Source organism: Myotis lucifugus, unplaced genomic scaffold (genome assembly GCF_000147115.1).
Source record: "Myotis lucifugus unplaced genomic scaffold, Myoluc2.0 scaffold_189, whole genome shotgun sequence".
NCBI classification, from domain to species: Eukaryota; Metazoa; Chordata; class Mammalia; order Chiroptera; family Vespertilionidae; genus Myotis; species Myotis lucifugus.
In genome coordinates this window covers 1,136,272-1,159,217 of record NW_005871237.1, presented here as the reverse complement: position 1 = coordinate 1,159,217, position 22,946 = coordinate 1,136,272, and the positions used below count along the sequence as shown (strand labels likewise).

The window sequence follows — 22,946 nt, the reverse complement described above, 5'->3', positions numbered from 1 at the left end:
GGTGATCAGCCAGCGAGGGAGAGTAGTGGGGGTGACCAGGCCTGCAGGGGAGGGCAGTTGGGGGCAATCGGGCCGGCATGGGAGCAGTTAGGTATTGATCAGGCTGGCAGGGGAGTGGTTAGGGGGTGATCAGGCTGGCAGGCAGGCTGGCAAGCGGTTGGGAGCCAGGAGTCCTGGATTGTGAGAGGGATGTCTGACTGCCAGTTTAAACTGGCAGTCGGACATGCCCCGAGGGGTCCCAGATTGGAGAGGGTGCAGGCTGGGCTGAGGGACAACCACCCGCCCCCCCCCCCCCACCAGTGCACAAATTTTGTGCACCGGGCCTCTAGTCAAAATATATTTCTATACAGAGTTCATTACAAACACCTACTTGTTCATGCACTCACCAGAAAAAAAGTGACATTACATTATTGCTCAAAGGTATATAATCCATTGAAAGTAAAAATGATGACAAAAATGCCAAGGAGCAAGTAGGAAAAAACCTCCTGCAATGTGGGGAGGGAGACAGAGTCAGATGCATATCTGGAATTGGATAAGTAAATTTTACAATTCTGTTAAAGAGATACTCTATAAAGACAACACAGCTGAATCATCTGCCTTTGCTATGCTCCTGCTGCCTGATACATAAATTTTCTAATAATTTTTCAGACTTTCAAACTAGAATGATGCAACCTAATTTTCTCTACTCACTCCACCCTCGTGTAGAGGTAAGTGTGTATTAACATTATCAATGAATAAATGTGTACTTGCCAATGGCCAGACTCTCACATGGCTCTCAATCTAGCTAGGAAGGCAGTGCACATACCCAGAGTCCTGTGTTCAATAGGCGGGTTACACTGGATTCATTCTGAGGTTCCCTCTAGCTCCAAAAGTCTACGATATTGTAACTTCACAAAATCAATGCACATTCACTGTCCACAAAGTTCCAATCTCAGCAATCCTGAGGCTGCTCCTTCCTCATCAGTCCCTTTCCCGTTTACCGAAGTGCTAATTCCAAACACGTACCGTTGTTCCCAAGCGCCGAGCCTGGTCTAGCCTCTCTCTTGCTCTCATCGCCAAGTCACCTGCTTCACATGTGCGCACACACAGTAACTTTGAGCCAACCTCAGTTTATCCAGCCATCCAGCTATCCATCCATCCATCCAACATTCCATGAGCCTGACTATGATGCCAGTGTCTACTGTAATAGATACTAAAAATAAAAAGATGGATGACTTAGTCCATCCCCCCAGAAGATCTATGTCTAATGGTATAAAGAGAAAAATTACAATAAAAAAGGAAGCAAATATAATAAAATATTATGTGTGCTCTTATAGAGTCAGGATAGGAAATGGTGGGGTTCAGAGGGAGAAAAGGTTCATCGGTTCTAACCAAAGGTGGGGTGGGGGTCGAAAAGTCTCTATACAAGGAAGGCAGAACAAGCCTAGTCCTCATCCCATCTCACCGCCAAACACCTTGGGAAAGAATAGCACTCCCTTGCTATGGAAACCGAGTGTTATGTGGCTTCTGTCTCCATCACTTGACTAAACAGAAATTCCTCTCACGTCGTTTTAAAATGGCAAAAATCCAATGCCCTTTACAATTCTTTTCCTATTTGACTTCTCTATGGTAATTATAGATGCACGCACATGTGCATCTATAATTATATAGTTCTGGATAATTGCTCTTTAGACGAAAAATCTGCACCTCTGAAACTCTCCTCTGTCCTCCAGCAGCTTCCTGGGCGCTGCTCTCCTTCGTGGCTCTCCTACTCCAATGGCTCGTTCTTCCCTAGCAGGCCTGTGTGGGTCCCCTGAGCAAGGAGTTCAGCTGCAAGCACTTACTGGTCCCTCCCACACCTTCTCCAAGCCCTCAGCTCTCAGATTCCTCCTCTTCCCACACCTCCCTCCCAGTCCAATCCAATCTCCCTCCTAAATACCTCTTTGCCTTCTCTCCACTTCCAGAGCTCCTTGGCCCAGGGCCCATCGATTCTACTAATTTACTGCATCAGCCTCTTCCCGATACTCCTCACATCCACTCACCCTCCAGCCTGCTGCCAAAATGACCAGTGAAACATGCAAATCCAATTGTGCCACTCTTGCGCTCAGTAATGGTGCTACAAGACACAATATAAACTCCAGCCTCAACTTCTTCCACTTCCCTCAGGCCTCCAAAGTTATATCCAACAATGCTAGATAAGTACCTGAGACACCCGACCCTCTCACAGCCTCTGCACCGTTATCTCGGCCTGGAAGGTCTCTCCAGCCCTCCTACCCTCGTCCCCACGGCACATTTCAATCATTCTTCTAACCCTAGTTCTTCTTTGAAATGCCTCCAGGTGCTTCAAGGAGGATTTGGCTAGTTCTTACCTTTGCTCCTATTGCCCTGTGCACATATAGGCAGTTGCCTACTATAATATATAACAAGTGTCTGAAAAACATGTTTACATATCATCATCTCAAAAGAAACACAGAAAGGAGCAGCAATCTCCTTGTATGTTATTGAAGAAAAGTGAGCCATCCTTTCCCAAAGAGCTAATTATAAAATCCCTACTTATGATTATTCACTATCTCCTCCTCAAATAACCCCATCCCACTGATTTCTTTTACTGTGAGGAGCCCCAGCAACCTTCACAGTTGCCTTAAACAGGCAAGGATGCACATGCTGGTGGGAAAGGCAGCCCCTAACCTCCCCGCTGCAGGGATAATGGCAATAACAGTAAATAATAGAGCCAGACACAGTTCTAAGCATTTTATATACTTCAACTCACTCAGTTCTCACAGTGACCCTATGAAGCGGTTACTGTCATCATCATCGTCCCCTTTTTACTGATGAGAAAACTGAAGTTCAGAGGTGTTAAGGAACCTGCACGAAATGGCACATCTAGAAAGTGGATGAACCAGGATTCAAGCTCTGACAACACAGAGAACATAAATGTGCAGTTCTTGGGAAAGCATAAAAGAGAAAAAGAGCTCCCCCTACTGGCTTTAGATTGAATTTTCTTTTGTCACAACTGATAGCAAGGGCACCTACCAACCAGGGGAGCCTTGAACTGAGTCACCAACCCGCTGAGTGAGTTTCAGCCGCACTATTTACTCTTCCACGTGTCACTCTGCTCAGGCATAGGTTCGGAGAAAACAGAAATCAGGTGTAAGTTCTCTTCTAGCTCTAAACTATTATGACTTTGAGATTCAGATTTCCCCCCTAAAACATAGTTTTCTTTGCAATAACAAAGAAACATCTGTTTTTTTCAAAGCCACACTAATTTTTCAGAAGTTGGAGGTTCAAAAATTATTGTTGTACTTTCAAATATTACAAAAATTTACAGTACGTATAAGAATAAGTAAATTATGACAAAATGGAAAAATGACCCAGTGACAAAACACTAAAGAGTTTTGAGAGAATGAGAGAAAACTGTTGCTAAAATGTATTGTAAGCAATTATAATTCAATTTCTTTCATCTAGACATATTCTTACTAAGTTACTTCAGGGCACACCAAGCTGCTATATATGAAAAACATACCTAAATCTGTTTATCAACAATAACAAATTTGTGCACAAAATTCACAAATTCACCAAAATCCAATTTTAAGGCAAATCTACCTTAATCTAAATGCTAACTACTTTATATATCAAGTATCTCAAAGCTGGAAAAAATGCAAACATCTATCAAAACAAATGAATTTATGTAAAAGGAACATACACATCTGAGATAAAAGGAAAAATGAAAAAAAATTGCATCTAATTTTGGTTCCCCACCAAAACCACAAAAAATACAGGGAAGATGTTTTTGTTTATCATCACCCACAAAGACCAGGGGGAAAAGGGAAGAAGCAGAGACACCAGCAACAGAATTTTGATGCTGAAAAACCTACGGACAAGTAGAAACTGACTTAGCAGACCCTAGAAAGCTAAATCCCAATTGGCATGGGAAAGCTCAAACCCAACCTCTATTACACCACACAGTCCACAAAAGACTCAGAGACAGGCAGCGAGGCTTGAAGAGGCTTAATAAGGAGACTCAGAGATAACTGTTGAAAGCAGGTGGCTCCCTCGGTCCCCTCCTCAACTTCATGAGGTGAGCAATTATGTACTCCTCTCCCATCCCTGAAAAAGTTTAAAGGTTTCATTTTTAATTTATTGAGAGAGAGAGAGAGAGAGAGAGAGAGAGAGAGAGAGAGAGTAAGTGGAACAACAATTTGTTGTTCCACTTATTTATGCATTCATTCGCAACCTTGGTATATCGGGACAATGCTCCAACCAAATGAGCTACCCAGCCAGGGCTGAAGGTTTCATTTTTGAAGAGGGTTGAAACAGAGAGTTGCTGAAAAAACAGCTTACCTAAAACAGAAGGATTCAGTGACCACATGCATACCGTATTCTGAGACCCCAGGTCTTACCGCAGACCTTCACCATCCAAGCAGGTGAGAAGACCCTTCCCTGAGGAATCAGACAGGTCCCAGAAGAAATACCAGACAAGAATAAGAGCAGTTTTGAAAGTTTCTTCCCTCCCTGTGTAATCTATTTCCTCTAAATTGTTTTTTTCTGTTTGTCTTAGTCTCTATCATTAATATCCTTAGCGCAAAAAAATATATATTGCACCTTTGAAACAAGAAGAGGATACAACTGTATAAAGAAAAACATCCAGCCCTGGCCAGTTTTTCTCAGTGGTTATAGCGTTAGCCAGGGTTTGATTCCAGTCAAAGGCACGTACTTCATTCTTACAGGTTCGATCCCTGGCCCTGGGGGGGACATGTGCTGGAGGCAACCAATAGATATGTCTCTCTCACATTGATGTTTCTCTCTCTCTTTCTCTTCCCCTCCCTTCCGTTCTCTCTAAAAATCAATGGAAAAAAATATCCTCGGATGAGGATTAACAAAAATCCAAATAACAATCCCCCAAATGGTCTTAATAACAGGATTGAAAAATAAAGTTGAGATAATCTCTGAAAAAGTAAAGAGAAAAAGAAAAGAGGGGGTAGAAAATAAGAAACAATAATATTACAGAACTAGTCCACAAGTTCTGACGGCCAAACAAAAGAATCACAGCAATGGGGGTAGGGAGAGGAAGGAGAGTATCAAAGAAATAATTCACGTACATTTTGCAGAACTGAAGGACATAAGTTGTCTGATTAAAAGAGCCTGTTTAGGCCCAGCACAATGGGTGAAAACACACCCATACCAAGCAAGGTGATCGTGAATTTTAGGACACCAAGAAAAGAGATTCCATAAGCTTTCAAAGAGGAAAAACAAACAGTTCAGGACAAAGGATGAAGAATCAGAATGGCTTCTGACTTCTCCCCAGTAAGAGTGGAAGCAAGAAGTCAATAGCACAGTTATTGTCAATCCAAGTGAGGACCTAATAAAGACATTTTCATTCCTACACAAGCCCTAAAAACTTGTGATGGGCAACAATATAAAAACAATAATCAAGAAAGAAGAAAACGCGAGAAGACAGGAAGCAAGAGATCCAACAGAGGAGAGAGACAAAGACAGCCTCCAGGAGAGGGAAGGGAGATCCCAGACACAGCACGGCCAGCCCAGACGGAGCAGAGTGGCTCAAGCGACACTTGTACTGAGAACAGTCACCCTGAGGTGCTTCCTGCTATTGCACCATCTTCCTCACATGAGGACACAATGCCCAGGGCTCTCATCTGTGTTCATCTCATGGCATGCTGATGAAGTGCCTGCTCTCCCTACCCCTCCATGTCCACAGAAGTGTTCGGCTCTGACCTACTTTTGAGAGCAACAGCAAGGTCATGGTGAGCTTTGAATCAAAAATAAAAAGCAGGCCACTCCCCCAGCCTAGCTGCTCATTCAGCAACTAGCCCTGGCAGATGCCACAGGATTCATTTATAACCTTGCCCCTGGCTCTCCCAGAAGGGGGTCCCTGTGCAGTCTCGGGGGAACCCAACCTCAGACTGTGTGACCCGAGACTGTTTATCTTTTGAGAGCTTTTATTAAACAGAGGTAACATTATCCTTCCCCTACAAACTAGGCTTGGGCTTGCTACTCAGTTTTTCCAAATTTTATGTTGCTTAGGAATACACACAGGAGATGGAAGAACGATAGAGAAGAGCAAGGGAATCCTATAAATAAAAGCCTAATATGCAAATTGTCCCCCCAATGGGAGTTCGACCAGGAGACCGGGAGTTCGATCGCTCGCTATGACATGTGCTGATCATCAGGGCAGGGGCATGGAACATGGCAGGCATCAGCGACACTCTACGACCTCTCAGCAGCTACCTGGGACGGGGCTGACAGGGACGGAGATGCGGTGAGAATGCGGGTGTCCACTGAGCTCGCTCTCACTGCCCCCTGCTACCCTCCATCGGGATGCCAGGGCTAGCACACGAGGGAAGCGCCCTCCTACCCCCCACCCCAACCCCCGGGCTCAGGTGGCAGGCACCCGTGAGGAGCCCACCCCACACCCACATGGCCTTTTCCAGGTAAGCCGGGCCACAGCCACTGGGACCGCAGGGGCCAGTCGGGTTCCCTGTGGGTTTGCACAGGAGCTGGTTTGCGAAGCCAGCAGGGAGAGAGCATGCTGCCCACCCAGCTTCCATGCAGCGCCGCTGGGTGGCCCAGTGGCCCACACGGCGCCCCGGCCCATGGCGTCTGGCTGCGCTCACCGCATCTCTGCGTGGGGACTCGGGTGCTGTGACTCAGGCGGACGGGGGCGCGTGGGGGCCCTGGGGCCCAGGTGCTGTCCAGGGCTCAGAGGTCAGCTGGGACCTGCCCTTCCACACCAGACACTCGCACTTCGATCGCCAGCCAGGCCTAGAGAATGTACCCATGCACAAATTTCGTGCACCGGGCCTCTAGTAATTAACATAAATGTGGGAGAGAGATTTCAACCAGGAAGGCACACACGAGGACTTCTAACATGGCAGTAATATCTATTATTCAATCTTGATAAGTAGATATCCACATACGTAGATCTTTGTTTAATTACTTTTAAAATAGATATGCATCTATTAGAATATTCTTTATGAGGATACACTCAATGATAAAAATATTTTAAGTAGTAAGTGAATTCCTGTTTAAGTCAGTGAAATTGTTTTAGTATCTTAAAACACTAGAGGATCCCAAGAATATTATGCCCATAAACGTGAAAAATTATGTGAAATGGGCAAATTCTATATAATTTCCCAAAACTAATACAAGAAGAAATAGAAAATACAAATGATCCTATAATTATTTTGTTTAAAGTTGAATCCATAATTTCAGCCCTTCCTACAAAGAAAACATCAGACCAAATGTTTTGCTAGTGAATTCTAGCAAACATAAAGGAAATAATAACCCAGTCTAGCACAATGTCTTCCAAAGAATGGGAAAGGAGGGCACACTTTGTAACTTCTTTATGAGGCTCCCAAGCCCTGAAAAGAGCATTATAAGAAAGGAAAATTATAGGTTAATCTCACTCATAACATAGCCATAAAAATCATAAACAAAATATTAGCAACCAAATCCAGATTATATAAATATATATGTTGTTTAGGATTTTCCAAGAATGCAAAGAGGTTTTAACATTCAATAAAATATAAAAAATTCATCATATTATCTCACTACAGCAATAAAGTATATGATAAAAATTCATCATCTTAGCAAATTGGACAAGGAGATTCCTTAATTTTTTAAAAAATATATTTTTATTGATTTCAGAGAGGAAGGGAGAGGGAGAGAGAGATAGAAACATCAATGATGAGAAAGAATCATTGAATGGCTGCCCCCTGCATGCCCCACACTGGGGATTGAGCCTGCATGTGCCCTGACCAGGAATCGAACCTCCTGGTTCCTAGGTCTATGCTCAACCCCTGAACCACACTGGCCAGGGCAAAACTCCTTAATTTATTACAGGATTTCTACAGAAAACTTTTAGGAAGCATTGTATTTAACGGTGAAACATGAAAAGAAAACTTTCCCTCTTAGGTTGAACATAAACAAAAATTTTCATCCCATTGTCTCTACTCCTATTCAACATTATTCTAGAGATCCTAGCCAGTGCACAGACTGAGAAAAAGACATTAAAGAATGGTAAAGAAATCCAGCCCTGGCCTGTGTGGCTCAGTTAGTTAGAGCGCCATCCCGTGCACCGGAAAGTCAAGGGTTGGTTCCTGGTCAGAGCACATACCTAGGTTTGGAGTTTGATCCCTGGTCAGGCGTATATGTTTCCTTCTCTCTCTCTCTCTCTCTCTCTCTCTCTCTCTCTCTCATCACTATCTCTATCTCTCGCTTGTTCTTTCTCCTTTCCTTCCTCTCTGAAGTCAATTAAAATTAATCTGTAAATCCATAAAACTAACAGTACTCACAGATGCTAAAGATTATATACTTAGAAACAAACTAATTTACAGATAATTAGAATAAAAAAAGAGAAAAAGTAGGATTACTAGATATAAGGTCAATGTGTAAAAACAACCATATTTAAATGTACTAGAAACAAACAGAACATTAATTTTTAAAAAGATACCAATTTAAAAGAGCATCAAGAAATCTGAGCTACTTAAGAATAAATCTAGTAAAACCTATACGAAAGACCTCTACATAGAAAACTGTAAAACATTCAAATAAATTTTAAAACACCATATTTATAAATTGGAAGACTCCACATTGTAAAGATGTCAATTCACCCTCCAATGAGCCAATCATAACCAAAAGAATCTTGAAGAACAAGAGGTAAGAACCTACACTATCAGATATTAGGAGTTAACAGAAAGTGAAGTAAGACAGTGTTGTATTGGCCCAGGATAAACAAATAAGGCAAAACAGAATAAGAGCGCAAAAAGAGACTCAGACGCACTGGACACCTGATTTTATACAAGTAGAGGCCCGGTGCATGAATTCGTGCACAGGTGGGGTCCCTCAGCCTGGCTGATGATCGGGGCCGATTGGGGCTGGCCGGCCAGGGGGAGGGACCACATGAGTTTGGCTGTGGGAGCACACTGACCACCAGGGGGCAGCTCCTGCATTGAGCGTCTGCCCCCTGGTGGCCAGTGTGCATGATAGCGACCGGTTGACCAGATGTTCAGTCAACAGGTCATAACGGTCGCTTAGGCTTTTATATATATAGACTAGAGGCCCGGTGCACAAAAATTTGTGCACTCGGGAGGGTCCCTCAGCCCGGCCTGTGCCCTCTTGCAGTCAGGGACCCCTCGGGGAATGACCACCTGCTGGCTTAGGCCCTCTCCCCGGGGGATTGGGCCTAAGCTGGCAGTCAGACATCCCTCTGGCAGCCCGGGAGCCCTCGTGGATGTCCACTTGCCAGCAGGGAGCAGGCCTAAGCTGCAGTCGGACATCCTTAGCGCTGCTGAGGAGGTGGGAGAGGCTCCCGCCACCACCACTATGCTGGCAGCCGTCAATCTGGCTTGTGGCTGAGCAGAGCTCCCCCTGTGGGAGCACACTGACCACCAGGGGGCAGCTCCTGCATTGAGCGTCTGCCCCCTGGTGGTCAGTGTGTGTCATAGTGACCAGTAATTCCCATTCGCTCTGCTGTTAGGGTCAATTTGCATATTACCCTTTTATTATATAGGACAGAAGCCTGGTGCATGGGTGGAGGCCGGCTGGTTTGCCCTGAAGGGTGTCCCAGATCAGGGTGGGGGTCCCGCTGGGGTGCCTGGCCAGCCTGGGTGAGGGGCTGATGGCTGTTTGCAGGCTGGCCACAGCCAGCAAGGGCAGGGGGAAGCTTGGCTTCCTCCATCGCCAGGGCAACCAAGCCTCCTGCTTGCTCCAGCTCGGTGGCTGCCGGCCGCCATCTTGGTTGGGTTAATTTGCATATAGTCGCTCTGATTGGCCGGTGGGTGTGGCTTGGGCGAGGGGCTGGCCACAGCCCCTTCAGGGTAGGGGTCCCCGCTGGGGTGCCTGGCCAGCCTGGGTGAGGGGCTGATGGCTGTTTGCAGGCTGGCCAAGCCCCCCAGCAGGGACCCTCACCCCATGAGGGTATGGCCATCCTGGGTGAGGGGCTGATGGCTGTTTGCAGGCTGGCCACAGCCCTCAGCCACCCAAGCTCCCAGTGGAGGCTGGCTGGAAGCAGGTATCTGGGATTTATTTAGCTTCTATAATTGAAACTTTGTTGCCTTTTGCGGAGGCCACAGCCGGCCAGAGCAGGCGGGAAGCTTGGCTTCCTCCATTGCCAGGGCAACCAAGCCTCCTGCTTGCTCCAGCTCCATGGCTGCCGGCCACCATCTTGGTTGGGTTAATTTTCATATAGTCGCTCTGATTGGCTGGTGGGCGTGGGTTGGGCATAGCGAAGTTATGGTCAATTAGCATCTTTGTCTTTTATTAGTGTAGATGGCTCCCCAGAGCAATGATAAAAGGATGGTTTCTTCAATAAACAGGGCTGAGTCAATTAGATATCCATGTGGACAAAATGAAATAGGACTCCTATTTCATGTTACACAGCATAATGAATCAATTCCAGGTGGATCTAGATCTAGATATGAAAACAAAATAATAAAGCTTCTAGGAAATAATGTGGGAGAAATTCTTCATGAGTTTGCTATTGAAAGATTTCTTAAACAGGATAGAAAAAGTACCAGCCATAAAGGCAAAACTAGTTACATAATTTGTGGACCCCTTGTTCAAAAATTATTAAGAAATTTGAGAAAGCAACAGCAGAGCCCTAGCCAGTTTGGCCAATGGATAGAGCATCGGCCTGCAGACCAAAGGTTCAATTCTGGTCAAGGGTATGTACCTTGGTTGCAGGCTCGTCCCCAGCCTGGGCCCTGGTCAGGGGATGCAGGAGGCTACCAATCGATGTGTTTCTCTCACATCGATATTTCTCTCTGTCTTTACCTCTCTCTTCCACTCTCTCTAAAAAAAAAAAATCAATGGAAAAGGTATTTGCAGCACATATATCTGACAAAGACTCATATTCAGAATACATAAACCTGAAAATTGTATTATGTCCTATGCATGTTACAAATTTCTTATTGTTCCACCCATCTATAATAATAAAAGTGTATGCTAATTAGACCAGACGTCCTTCCAGACAAAGCCTGGGCTGCGAGGGAAGCCTGGGTCCCATGTGCTGGCGGCTGGAGGGAAGCTCGGGTCTCAGGTGCCAGAAGGAAGCCAGTGCTGGCAGCCGGGGGAAGGAAGGCCTACTCTTGTATGAATTTCATGCTTTGGGCCTCTAGTCCTAAATAATACAAGCCTAATATGCTAAGTGTCCAGTTGTCTGATCGTCCGTTCAACCAATCAAAGCGTAATATGCTAATGATATGCTAAGGCCGCTCAACCACTTGCTATGGCATGCACTGACCACCAGGGGGCAGACACTAACTGGTAGGTTAGCTTGCTGCTGGGGTCCGGCTGATCGGGACTGAGTGAGACGGGGCCAGACATGCCCTGGAGCCCTCCCGAGATCCCTCCCTGGTTGGCCAACCTCCCACATCCCTCCCCGGCCTCGAACATGCACTGGTGGGGTCCCTCGGCCTGGACTGTGCCCTCTCGCAATCCAAGACCCCTCCAGGGATGTCAGAGAGCCAGTTTCAGCCCGATCCCACAGGCCAGGCCGAGGGACCCCACTGGTGCATGAATCCGTGCACCAGGCCTCTAGTATTCTAATAATATTACAGAAGTATCAATTAATGGCTAAGAAATAGAACCCTCTTGTCACAATTTATGGTAGAAAGAGTGGACTTTTGAGATAGCTATCTTCAAATTCCATCTCAACCACTTATCTATGAGACTTTAGCAAATTAAACTTTCTGATTCTCAGTTTCCTAACACAATGTGCCTAAAGATACATACTTTATTTGAATTGCTATGAGAGACAAAACCAACATTTTGGCAGAAAGCAGGTATATAATGAATGGTTACAGCTGCTGCCATTCTTATTAATTTTATTTTTTTTTATATTTTTATTGATTTCAGAGAGGAAGAGAGAGGGAGAGACAGATAGAAATATCAATGGTGAGAGAGAATCATTGATTGGCTGCTTCCTGCATGCTCCCTACTGGGGGTTGAGCCCGCAACTCGGGCATGTGCCCCTGACCGGAACAGAACCGAGGACCTTTCAGTCCACAGGCCGACGCTCTATCTACTGAGCCAAACCAGCTAGGGCATTGATTTTATTATTAATATTAAACTGGTTATACCATGATTATCCTTAGATGAATGGATAAACATAAGGGGGAAATCTGCTCTTCTATGAGGCAAGTTTTGATCCTGCTTTTCTTATTCCCACCTGTTTTAAAATAAATGTTTTCTACCATAAGGCTTAGTGTAGGAAACTATAAAGTCTACATAGTTATATCATCTGTGTTAGAAATAAAAATGACCTAGTCATTTTGGTTCATAATCCACACTTACTTATGATTCTTATTTCAAAATTACTATTCCCCTTTAATTTATCAACAGGAAATAACCCATTTTAATAAACATTAAAATAGTTTTATTCCACAGCAAGTTATGGAAGGAGGAAAGTCACTCATGGAAAGAACTATAAGCACTGAATCCATGTGGGGGGAAAAAGGTTATCTGGATTTTTGCATATTAAATGTAAATGAGTCAACATTTGAATGCATCAGTGCCAATCACTACTAAAATTATGTAAATTTCTGCTGAACCCCAGCAGAAAGCTCAGTGTGATAGTTAAATCTCAATTCTCCACAACTCTAATTGTTATTACTGGACCTTGAGGAAAGAGGCAAAAAGTGCAACTACTGGAAGCAGGCATTTACTCACAAAACATCTAACCTCTGGAGATCTAAAAGGGAATTAAAAGAACCACCTAATCAAATTTCTAACACCGTCTATCTACATCATAAAACAATATTATATGATGAAAATGATCATTTTGATGCACCGTTATTCCTTAAGTCAACAAAATATATTCTGTTCCATTTAACAGAGTCTTATTACCAAGGTGAGACTTAAACTCCCAAGGAAAAGAGCCATTAACCCTATATTGTCTGAAATGCAAAGCCCTGTCTAGAATTAAAGAGACAAACCCTAAAGTACATGGGAAGTGTGCATTCACCAATTTACAAGTTAAACTGATGCTTATGGACACATTTTTCTACAAGACATAAATGCTGGTCCTTTCATCAGGCAAGTAGGTTCAAATCCTAAATGACTCAGTCCCTGGTATTCATCAGCCCATGGTCCTGTGCCAGCCTGACATTCCTCTCGGTCTCCTGACACTGGCTCCATGTCCCCGATGCTTTCCCACACATCCACACTCCGCTTACCACAAAGTGCACTTACCACTTAGTGCTTTTAACTTCTGATACAAGCAACAACAATGGGTAGGTGAAAACACAATTGTGAAAAGAGAAATATCAGAATCGAAACTTTCATCTTAAAATAAAAGAGGAAAATAATAACATATTTACTGGGCACTTGTGAATCAATCAGAATCCATGGAAAAACAGCAGATACCTATAATGCTTGCCAATGTTTTATAGATAAACATACATATAAACACATCTACACTGAGTGACCAGATTATTATGACCACCTCATCAGTACAATGAAGTGAATTAGTTATGAAAATAATAATAATAATAATAATAATAAAACCTTGAGAGTATTTGATTAGGAAGTTTTCAATATTCAGTATTTTTGGAAGTGTCAATGAAGTACTGATGGGGTGGTCATAATAATCTGGTTACTTGGTGTATATATCTATACCCTCTTCCTTCACTAGCTATTTCAGATAAGTGCCTGGCTCTGGAGAAAACTCTATTCAAAAACAGTCTCCTCAACACCCAGCCCATGTGGCTCAGTGGTTGAGCACTGACCCACAAACCAGGAGGTCACGCTTCAATTCCCAGTCAGGGCACATGCTTGGGTTGTGGGCTCCATCCCCAGTGGCGGTTGTGCAGGAGGCAGCCAAGCCGATGATTCTCTCTCATCATTGATGTTTCTATCTCTCTCTCTCCCTCGCCCTTCCTCTCTCTGAAATCAATTAAAATATATATACCTTTCAAAAAAAGTCTACTCAACTACATTCCTGTTTCTCATATGGACCATTATGTCATTACGATAATCAAGCAGCATTGTATTTAATACACATTAGGTTGAAACCTTCTTTAGTGAACAGCAAGAAGAAGAATTTAGGGATAACAAACAGTGATATAATCAAAGAGGAGGAAGAAAACATAGAACTGTCTTTTAATAATAAACATAAGAATAGAATGTAACCATTAATGTAATCTAAAACTAACCACGCCCTGAAAATTGTTTTATGAAAAGAAATGCATCTTAGTTTGGAATTAAAATTAAAGTGACTCTAGGAAGTGTCACTTTACATGTAAAATGTGACAGAGTAAAGGAACAGGAAGAGGCAACTTTCACATGCACCTATAAAGTTGCCACAGGTGTTTTAGCAAAACACTTTGTTGGTGCCTATATTTACCATACCTGAACATACTGTTCTGCCATGCTGCATGTTAATAAAGAATACAAAACAAAAATAGGGAAATGTTAGCAGAATAGAACATAAAACGACTGCATGGAGAATTACAAAATTAATTCACAAGCTTTTATCTGGTATTTGACATGCATTAGCAATTTAACAATTTTTAACTCAATTAACAAACCATGCATCTCTTAGTTATGACCGGGTTACCTACTAGATGGGTTTGTTAAAATATTTTGTCCTTTCCAGGACTCAGAGCAAGTTGTAAGGTCCTGTTACAGGAGTTTCCTTTTAAATCAGTTTTTAATTCACTTATTAAGCACAAAGAGAATACGAAAACAAAGATATGCCTTTTAGGTTGTATCTATTGGGTACTGTTTTTAGAATAAAGATTTTTGTCATTGTGTAGCATCATGTAAAAATAACCAATGTCACAGTGAAGTGCTGCTGCAAATAGAGAATAAGAAAACTAAGTTTGAAAAAAAAAAGAAAACTAAGTTTGTAACCTCAGACATGCAAAATACATTTTAACTGAAAAAAAACAGGAAGCTGTACGAGTTGTTGGTAGTTCTTAGTTCTGAGGGGATAAATTTCCATTTAAAACTTTTCAACAGATTCAAAAACACAACGACTATTGACTCAGCTCACTACCATTCCAGTCGCATGTGGCAAAAGGGCTAACCCCACTCCAGCACTTACTTCTCTTCTGTGACACGGCCTGCAAGCACGCCGTCACAATATCGCAGTTCTTCTGGACTTTATGCAGAAGCCGATCTTTCTGCTTCAGCTGCCGGAGTAACTTCGCCGACTGAATGCCAATTCTGTACTTAAGCTCTCGGAGGATCGTCTTCAGTTCATTAGTGTCTATTAGAAAAGAAGATTTAAAATAGAACAATAAACACCCTGAGAGGAATACAAATGCCAACATGATACTAATCGTAAGATAATTATCTAGATTCTAGAACATCCATGCAGGTAATTCTGGGTTCTCACTCAGTATTCAGTTAAGATATTCTAATCAAATAAGTCACTCATCCATTTCTTGCCCTGTCAATGAGACAAATACTGTAAAATAAATTTTATCCACCTGTAATATGTAAGCAAGACTCTTAACTTTTACCATATTTAGCTCTGGTTGCAAATTTGCCTTTCATAGCTTGAAAACTGGCATGTATATTTGGTATCATCAATGTACTTAGAGACTAAGCTGCAAGAAAATAATCTTTTCGAGTCTGTTGCATCAAAGATAGACTTGATAAATATTTTGTTGTTGTTGTTAGTCCTCACTGAAGGATATTTTTCCATTGATTTTTAAAGAGAGTGGAAGAGAGGGAGGATGGGGAGAGACAGAGAGAGAGAAACATCAATGTGAGAGAGAGACACATCGATTGTTTGCCTCCCGCACGGGCCCCAACCACGACCTGGGATCAAGCCTGCAACTAAGACACCTGCCCTTGCCCGGAATCAAACCTGTGACCCTTCAGTCCGCTCTATCCACTGAGCCAAACCAGTTAGGGCCTGATAAATATTTTTTAAAGTATTCACCTTTGTTTGTAAGTAATCAATCAAAAGTAAATAATACTACCATTTTCTAATGCAGATAAATGTGAAAATACTTTTTTCATTTTAAATATACAGTCTTCCAATAGCTTGAATATTAGGTACAATATCTCATCTTCGAAACTCAGTAATTTTTCAAATGTGCAGAAAGTAAATTTCCTTTAAATGAATAAATTAAAAATAATTCTATATTCATAAAGCTAATATTCTCAACAGCAGTTTTCTACAAGTGAACAAAAGACTTGGGAATCAGAGATGTCAACAGTCTTTATGTGAGTGACCATTACAATTTGGGAGTGTTGTTTGCCACTCCTGACATGACCGTCAGTCATTACAGTGTGAACAGCCAGGCAGGAAAGCCTTCTGCTCAGCTTGGCACTGGCGAGGCCCTCAGTAGAGGTCCTGTGTGGGGGTTGGATCTACTCACGTTGAAAATGATTTGGAGAAACTAGGCAGGATCAGAAGAGAACAAAAGTAAGAAAAGTACTTCAGAGGTCAGAGGAAGTGAACTTTTTGAGTCTGTATAAGAAGTGCAGGGCGTTGCTTTAACCTCTGTCATAGCTGACCACGTCATTTGGAAAATGCTAATTGACCTTGAGTGAACAAGAACTTCCTTTGGACCAACCAACTATCTGTGTGATCTCAGGCAAGGTCGTGCTCAAAGACTCAAATTATGCTTAGAAAACGAGATTATTCTGAGAAACAAATGTGAATACTCTTTATAAACATTAACATAAATAGCACTAAAATAAGAAGAAGGAATGTCTATGAAGAAGAGAACACAGACCAGTTATTTCTCTCACCCTGAGTTCAAACACGGTGGCATGTCATGGGAAATCAGAGCTCACTTAGGTTAAATGAAACTACTTGGGTTCTAAGAATGGTCAACTATGAGAACCAGCTACCAGAGGAGATCAGAGGCTCTTCATTCTTAGATTCCTTCAGAGAGAGCAGGTAGCCTTTCTTTGAATGTTTAAAATTTTTCCTTCTAGGGCAGCGGTTCTCAACCTGTGGGTCGAGACCCCTTTGGGGTCGAACGACCCTTTCACAGGGGTCGCCTAAGACCATCCTGCATATCAGATATTTACATTACGATTCATAACAGTAGCAAAATTACAGTTATGAAGAAGAAAAGAAAATTTTATGGCTGGGGGTCACAACATGAGGAACTGTATTTAAAGGGCCAGAAGGTTGAGAACCACTGTTCTAGGGGTAGGACTATCATCTTGCATTTAAATTATACTTTCTTCCACAAAACAGTCATTTTTCAGCGACTCTTAAGGTACCTACAGCTCTGTGGGTCTCTGAATTATATGTGTTGTCCAATATGGGAAAATCTTCAGAGTTCAGTTTGGAAACCTACAGCATGATTTGCTGGTATACAAGCATCCCAAAGACAGGAATAAAGTCTTCTTTACCTTTGTATGCCCCACGGCATCAGCTACAGCTCCTAACACAGTTTTAAATAAATAGGAAAAATGAGATCAAGTGACAAACAATGGACAATTTTCTTTCTAAGGAATCCCAGTGTATATAATAAATATTATTATTATATCTAACACTTATTGAGCACGCTATACACATTAACTTATATAATTCTCAGTACAGTCCTGTGAAGTAGATATTATTATTATCCCTACTTATAAGTGAGAGAAATGAGACAGAGAGGTTAAATAGCTTGCCTGAGGTCCCACTGTTAGTAAGGAACAGTAGCAGGATATCAGCTTAAGCATTTGACTCCAAAGTTCATCCCTTAATGAAAACACTGAGAAGAGTGTAGATTTCCTGAGAAACGATTTTGGTGCCTCAAATAAATAAAGGACCCACACATGCGAAATATGTAAAAATAGGTGCTACATCGATGCTACAGCAAAATCTCTAACAGAAAAAAAGGGAGAATTAATACACAGGTTATCTGCATTATATGAGACTCCTACTAGGTACTATGTTGATTTTTTTTTTTTACCCTGAAAAAAAAAAAAACCAGGTAACCTAATAAGCTGTAAAATTAAGCAGACAGCTGTTTCCATCACCTGATTATTTTTTTCTTAGTACTCTAATGATGTTTATTGATAAAGGTGGAGGGGGCATGGCTATTAGAATATGGTATCTTTTTTTAATATATATTTTATTGATTTTTTACAGAGAGGAAGGGAGAGGGATAGAGAGAAACATCGATGAGAGAGAAACATCGACCAGCTGCCTCTTGCACACGCCCTACTGGGTATGTGCCCGCAACCAAGGTACATGCTCTTGACCGGAATCGAACCTGAGACCCTTGAGTCCTCAGGCCAATGCTCTATCCACTGAGCCAAACCGGTCAGGGCTAGAATATGGTACCTTGTTCATCCTAACAGGGTTGACTGCAAGAAAAGATTAACAAGCAACTAACCATGCAATAAGACTGAGACCTGGGCAAAGCAGACTCTTATATATCTTAAGAATGATTATTATAGAAAACTGTGGTACATCTACACAATGGAATACTACGCTGCTGTAAAAGAGAAGAACTCTTAACATTTGCAACAGCATGGATGGAACTGGAGAGCATTATGCTAAGTCAGTGGTTCTCAACCTTCCTAATGCCTCGACCCTTTAATACAGTTCCTCATGTTGTGGTGACCCCAACCATAAAATTATTTTCGTTGCTACTTCATAACTGTAATTTTGCTACTGTTATGAATCGTAATGTAAATATCTGATACGCAGGATGTATTTTCATTGTTACAAATTGAACATAATTAAAGCATAGTGATTAATCACAAAAACAATATGCAATTATATATTCAACTAGAGGCCCGGAGCACAAAAATTTGTGCACTGGGGAGGGGGTTCCCTCAGCCCAGCTTGCCCCCTATCACATACTGGGAGCCCTAGGGGGTGTCCTACTACCTGCTCCCTGCTCCCCTTGGGGAGCAGGCCTAAGCCGCAGTCTGGCCTCCCTTTGTGGAAGGCAACTGGGCTGATCAGGGGTAGGCACCAGCCCCATCACCCCGCTGCTGCAGCCACTGCCAGTCACCGCAGCCACCAAGGTGTTTTCATCAACACGGACTCCAGTCCCTTTACCATGAAAAAATGACAACTTTCTTTAGGCATTTTCAAGAAGTGTCTTTCATAGGATATGACATTTCTTTCTTTCTTTATCCTCACCTGGGGATATGTTTCCATTGATTTTTAGAGAATGTGGAAGAGAAAGGGAAAGACAGAGAGAAACATCAAAGTGAGAGGAACACTTTGATTGGTTGCCTCCTGCATGAGCCCTGACCTGGGCCGGAGTCAGGGAGGAACCTGCAACCTAGGTACATGCCCTTGGTCAGAATTGAACCCAGAATCTGCGTTGGGCAGGCCGAGGCATTATCCACTGAGCCAAACTGGCTAGGACAGGATATGACATTTCTTAACCCTCCAGCAGCAGACCTTCATTTTTTTCTCCAGGAGTGAGGTAAAAAAAACCCTAGATCACTTTTTGGACTCTTATTACCCAAGTTACTAAGAATATTACCAGTGGCATATAGGGAGCTTAACCAATCAGCAGTCAGAAAAGGTGTTTCCTCTGTAGTTCACACCAATTGCTGGTTTGGCCCCTGCCCAGGCCTAACGCCTCTGGCGAGTCATTAGCCCTGGGCCAGGGCACCCTCAGCTCCAAGCCACCGTGGCCATCAAGGATCACTGGCTGGCTGCGCCCCAGTTCGGGCCGCCACCACCATCAACGATCCCTGGCTGGCTCCTCCCTGACCCAGGCCTAAACCCTCAGGCCGAGGTTTTAGGCCTGGGCCGGGGCACCCCCAGCTGCCCGCAGCTGCCATCAACGATTGCTGGCTGGCTCCACCCTGGTTCCCCGCCTCCGCCGCCATCAACAATCGCTGGCTGGCTCCTCCCTGGCCCAAGCCTAAAGCCTCTGGCCAAGGTGTTAGGCCTGGACTGGGGACCCCCAGCTCCCTCCTCAGCTGATCGCTGGCTGGCTCCGCCCTGGTTCCCCACCTCCGCTGCCATCAACAATCGCTGGCTCAATGATCGCTGGCTGGCTCCTCCCTTACCCAGGCCTAAAGCCTCAATCTGTGGCTTGGAGCCGACATATGCAAATTAGCCGCCATCTTGGCTGACGATTAATTTGCATATACTCACTGATTAGCCAATGAAAAGGGTAGCGGTCGTACGCTAATTACCATGTTTCTCTTTTATTAGTGTAGATATGTGTTTTTTGATGGTCTTAGGCGACCCCTGTGAAAGGGTCGTTCGACCCCCAGGTTGAGAACCACTGTGCTAAGTGAAATAAGCCAGTCAGAGAAAGATAAATATCACATGATCTCACTCATTTGTGGAATATAATAAACAACATAAACTGATGAACAAAAATAGAACCAGAGTCATAGAAGCATTGAACAGACTGTCCAGCCTATGAGGGAAGACAGGGGGTGAGGAGGTAAGAAATCAACCAAAGGACTTGCATGCGTGCATATGAGCATAACCAATGGACACAGACAGGGGGTTGAGGGGTGAGGGCATGTGCTGGGGGGTGGGGGCAGCCAGGGAGTGGTCAATGGGGGGAAAAGGAGACTTACATAATACTTTAAACAATAAAGAATTTAAATTTTAAGAAAAAAGAATGATTACTACAGTGGTCACTTGTTTGAAATCCACTTGCAAAGCTGTACTGTTACTTCTTTAAAAATTAGCTTGCCATATTTCCTCCTCCAAAAGGAAATTACTAATCCTCCAAATTTGCTCTGTAATGAAAAGCCAAATCATAATTCTTCAAAACTGATTTTGTTGGATTCTAAAAGAACTATTGCCCTGCGGAACTCTAGGCATAAACAGACGCTGGGTGAACAGCCAAATAATTGTATCAAATGAAATGGCACAACTCCAGCCAAGGCCCAGGCAGGGGGAGGAAGGTGGAAGTCGTTTGTAACAATCAGCTGGGGGGAAAAATCTTCACTGGGAAGCCCAAAGAGGAAGCTGAAAGCTGTTTACATAGATTTGAGAAAGCAGACAGATTTATTCCTTTTCTGGTTAGTTTTTTTTTTTTTCTTTTCTTTTGTTTTCTAGCAACAGCTAGTCTGATTTTTCAATTAGAGGAGACAGGATATTATTATCTTATGCATCCTCTCTTTCCCCTCTCTCCTGGTAGTTTAGCACAAGGACATGAATTCAAGAACTGTTGTGGTTTAGCATGTTTTCCACACCTCACTTCATTTTGTAAATTGAAGTCATGACATACCTATTTAAAAAAAGACAACTGTAGTAATTGTGTTAGTGCCTGAAGGGCAAACTACTTATTAGCAGTTGAGGGGGAGGGGGGATCTCAATTAGGACACAGCATCAGAGTCTGATAACAAAAGAAACAACAAATTCTCCTCTCCCCCTGAAAACCAAGGCCATTTTCAGATGGCCTCTCCAACTGATAATGTCAACATTCTCCAAGTGCTAATGCCAACACTCTAGGGCCCTCCACTAATGAAAAGTCCACCTAGTGAGCTTCTTGAAACCAGACGTTCCGGCGGAAATGGAATTCACACGTTCTGCTTTGAAACCGAATTATGGAATTATTCTGCCTCGCTAGTTAAACACTATCCCAGTAGTGTGGCCAGGGAGGCGCATTATTTAAACCAGTGGTTCTCAACCTTCCTAATGCCGCGACCCTTTAATACAGTTCCTCATGTTGTGGAACCATAAAATTATTTTCGTTGCTACTTCATAACTGTAATTTTGCTACTGTTATGAATAGTAATGTAAATATCTGATACGCAGGATGTATTTTCATTGTTACAAAATGAACATAATTCAAGCATAGTGATTAATCACAAAAGCAATATGTAATTATATGTGTTTTCCGATGGTCTTAGGCGACCCCTGTGAAAGGGTCATTCGACCCCCCAAAGGGGTCGCGACCTACAGGTTGAGAACCGCTGATTTAAACAAAACAAAAAAAACAAAAGCCCCTAGATGCCTCACTGCCCCCAGCGCCCTAAGTCACTTCACGTGTACTTATCAGAAACTCCAAACCTGTCCTAACAGCTGTTGTGGCGACATTAGACCCTGGACTGCCCCTCCCCTTGGAGCCTCCACAAACACACGGGGCGGGGTGGAGACCGCTGCTGCCACGCCAACAACGGAGGCTCCGCTCCACGGCTCCAAGGGGATGCGGCTCGGGGAGACGATAAGAAATACGTCTAATCGTGTTTCCGTGACACTGTGGACGCCAGCGACCCATCAATGGAGACACCCCGAACTTAACATCTGTGCGCTAGACGGCTCAGTCCGGGTGCGCACCGGCGGGCGCGGGGGCCCGGGCGCGCGGGGCTGGGGGGCTGCGGCCGCTCCCCCTCCGGCAGGCCCGCCCCTCGGGCAGGACCCCCCTCCGGCAGCCCCCCCCCCCCCTCACCTTTCTGCCGCAGGTACAGGCGCTGGTGCTGCTGGCTCGGCCGCTCCCGCAGCTCCTGCAGCTCCCGGGAGTCGCCGCGCCCGCCCAGGACCACGTCGGAGCCCGAGGCCTCGGTGGAGCTGTCGAGGCTGTCGCGGCGCCGCTGGAGGCCCCCGGGCCCGCGGCCCCCGCCGGCCGCCTCCTCCTCCTCGGTGCAGCTGTACAGCTCGGTGAGCAGCCCGCTCACCAGGGACGCGGTGCGGCTGGTCCGCCCGCCCCGCCGCTCGCCGGGCTCCGCGTCCTCCTCGCCCTCCCAGGGATCCTGGGGGTCCGGCGGCAGCCCCGCCGCGGGCGCGCCCCGCAGGGGTGGAGCCGGGGGCACGGCAGGAACCGCTTCCTCCACGACGTCCTCCGGCCTGGCCTCAGGCTCCGGGCGCCGGGTCGGGCCCCCGCCCGTGGGAAGGACCTTCATAGACCCGCGGCGTGGTGCGCTGCGCCCGGCGCCCAGCTCCCGCCGCTCCGGCCGCTCCCCCGCTGGGCCGCCTGCCAGTTTCAGGGAAGAAGGCAGGAGCGTTTCTCCGCAGGAGACAGTAGTCGTGCTCCCAGCAGCCGAGTTCCGAATCGCAGATAGGGCAAATCTCACCCGTCTCCAGACGTCTTACGATAACCGACTTTCCC

At 44.4% G+C, this 22,946-nt stretch overlaps 1 protein-coding gene across 1 annotated transcript in view; it reads right to left on the bottom strand.

Annotated features, from left to right (window-relative positions):
* TBC1D30 (TBC1 domain family member 30) overlaps nucleotides 1-22,754 on the bottom strand; it is an 81,029-nt gene extending 58,275 nt beyond the window's left edge. The window contains exons 1-3 of the mRNA XM_014462723.2: nucleotides 22,290-22,754; nucleotides 15,040-15,208; nucleotides 2,962-2,992 (exon numbers count right to left, since the gene is read on the bottom strand). Of these exons, the coding sequence (XP_014318209.1) occupies nucleotides 2,962-2,992; nucleotides 15,040-15,208; nucleotides 22,290-22,740 (651 nt within the window). The 5' untranslated portion in view covers nucleotides 22,741-22,754. The remainder of the gene's footprint in view (nucleotides 1-2,961; nucleotides 2,993-15,039; nucleotides 15,209-22,289) is intronic.
* Between the last annotated feature and the right edge of the window lie 192 nt (nucleotides 22,755-22,946).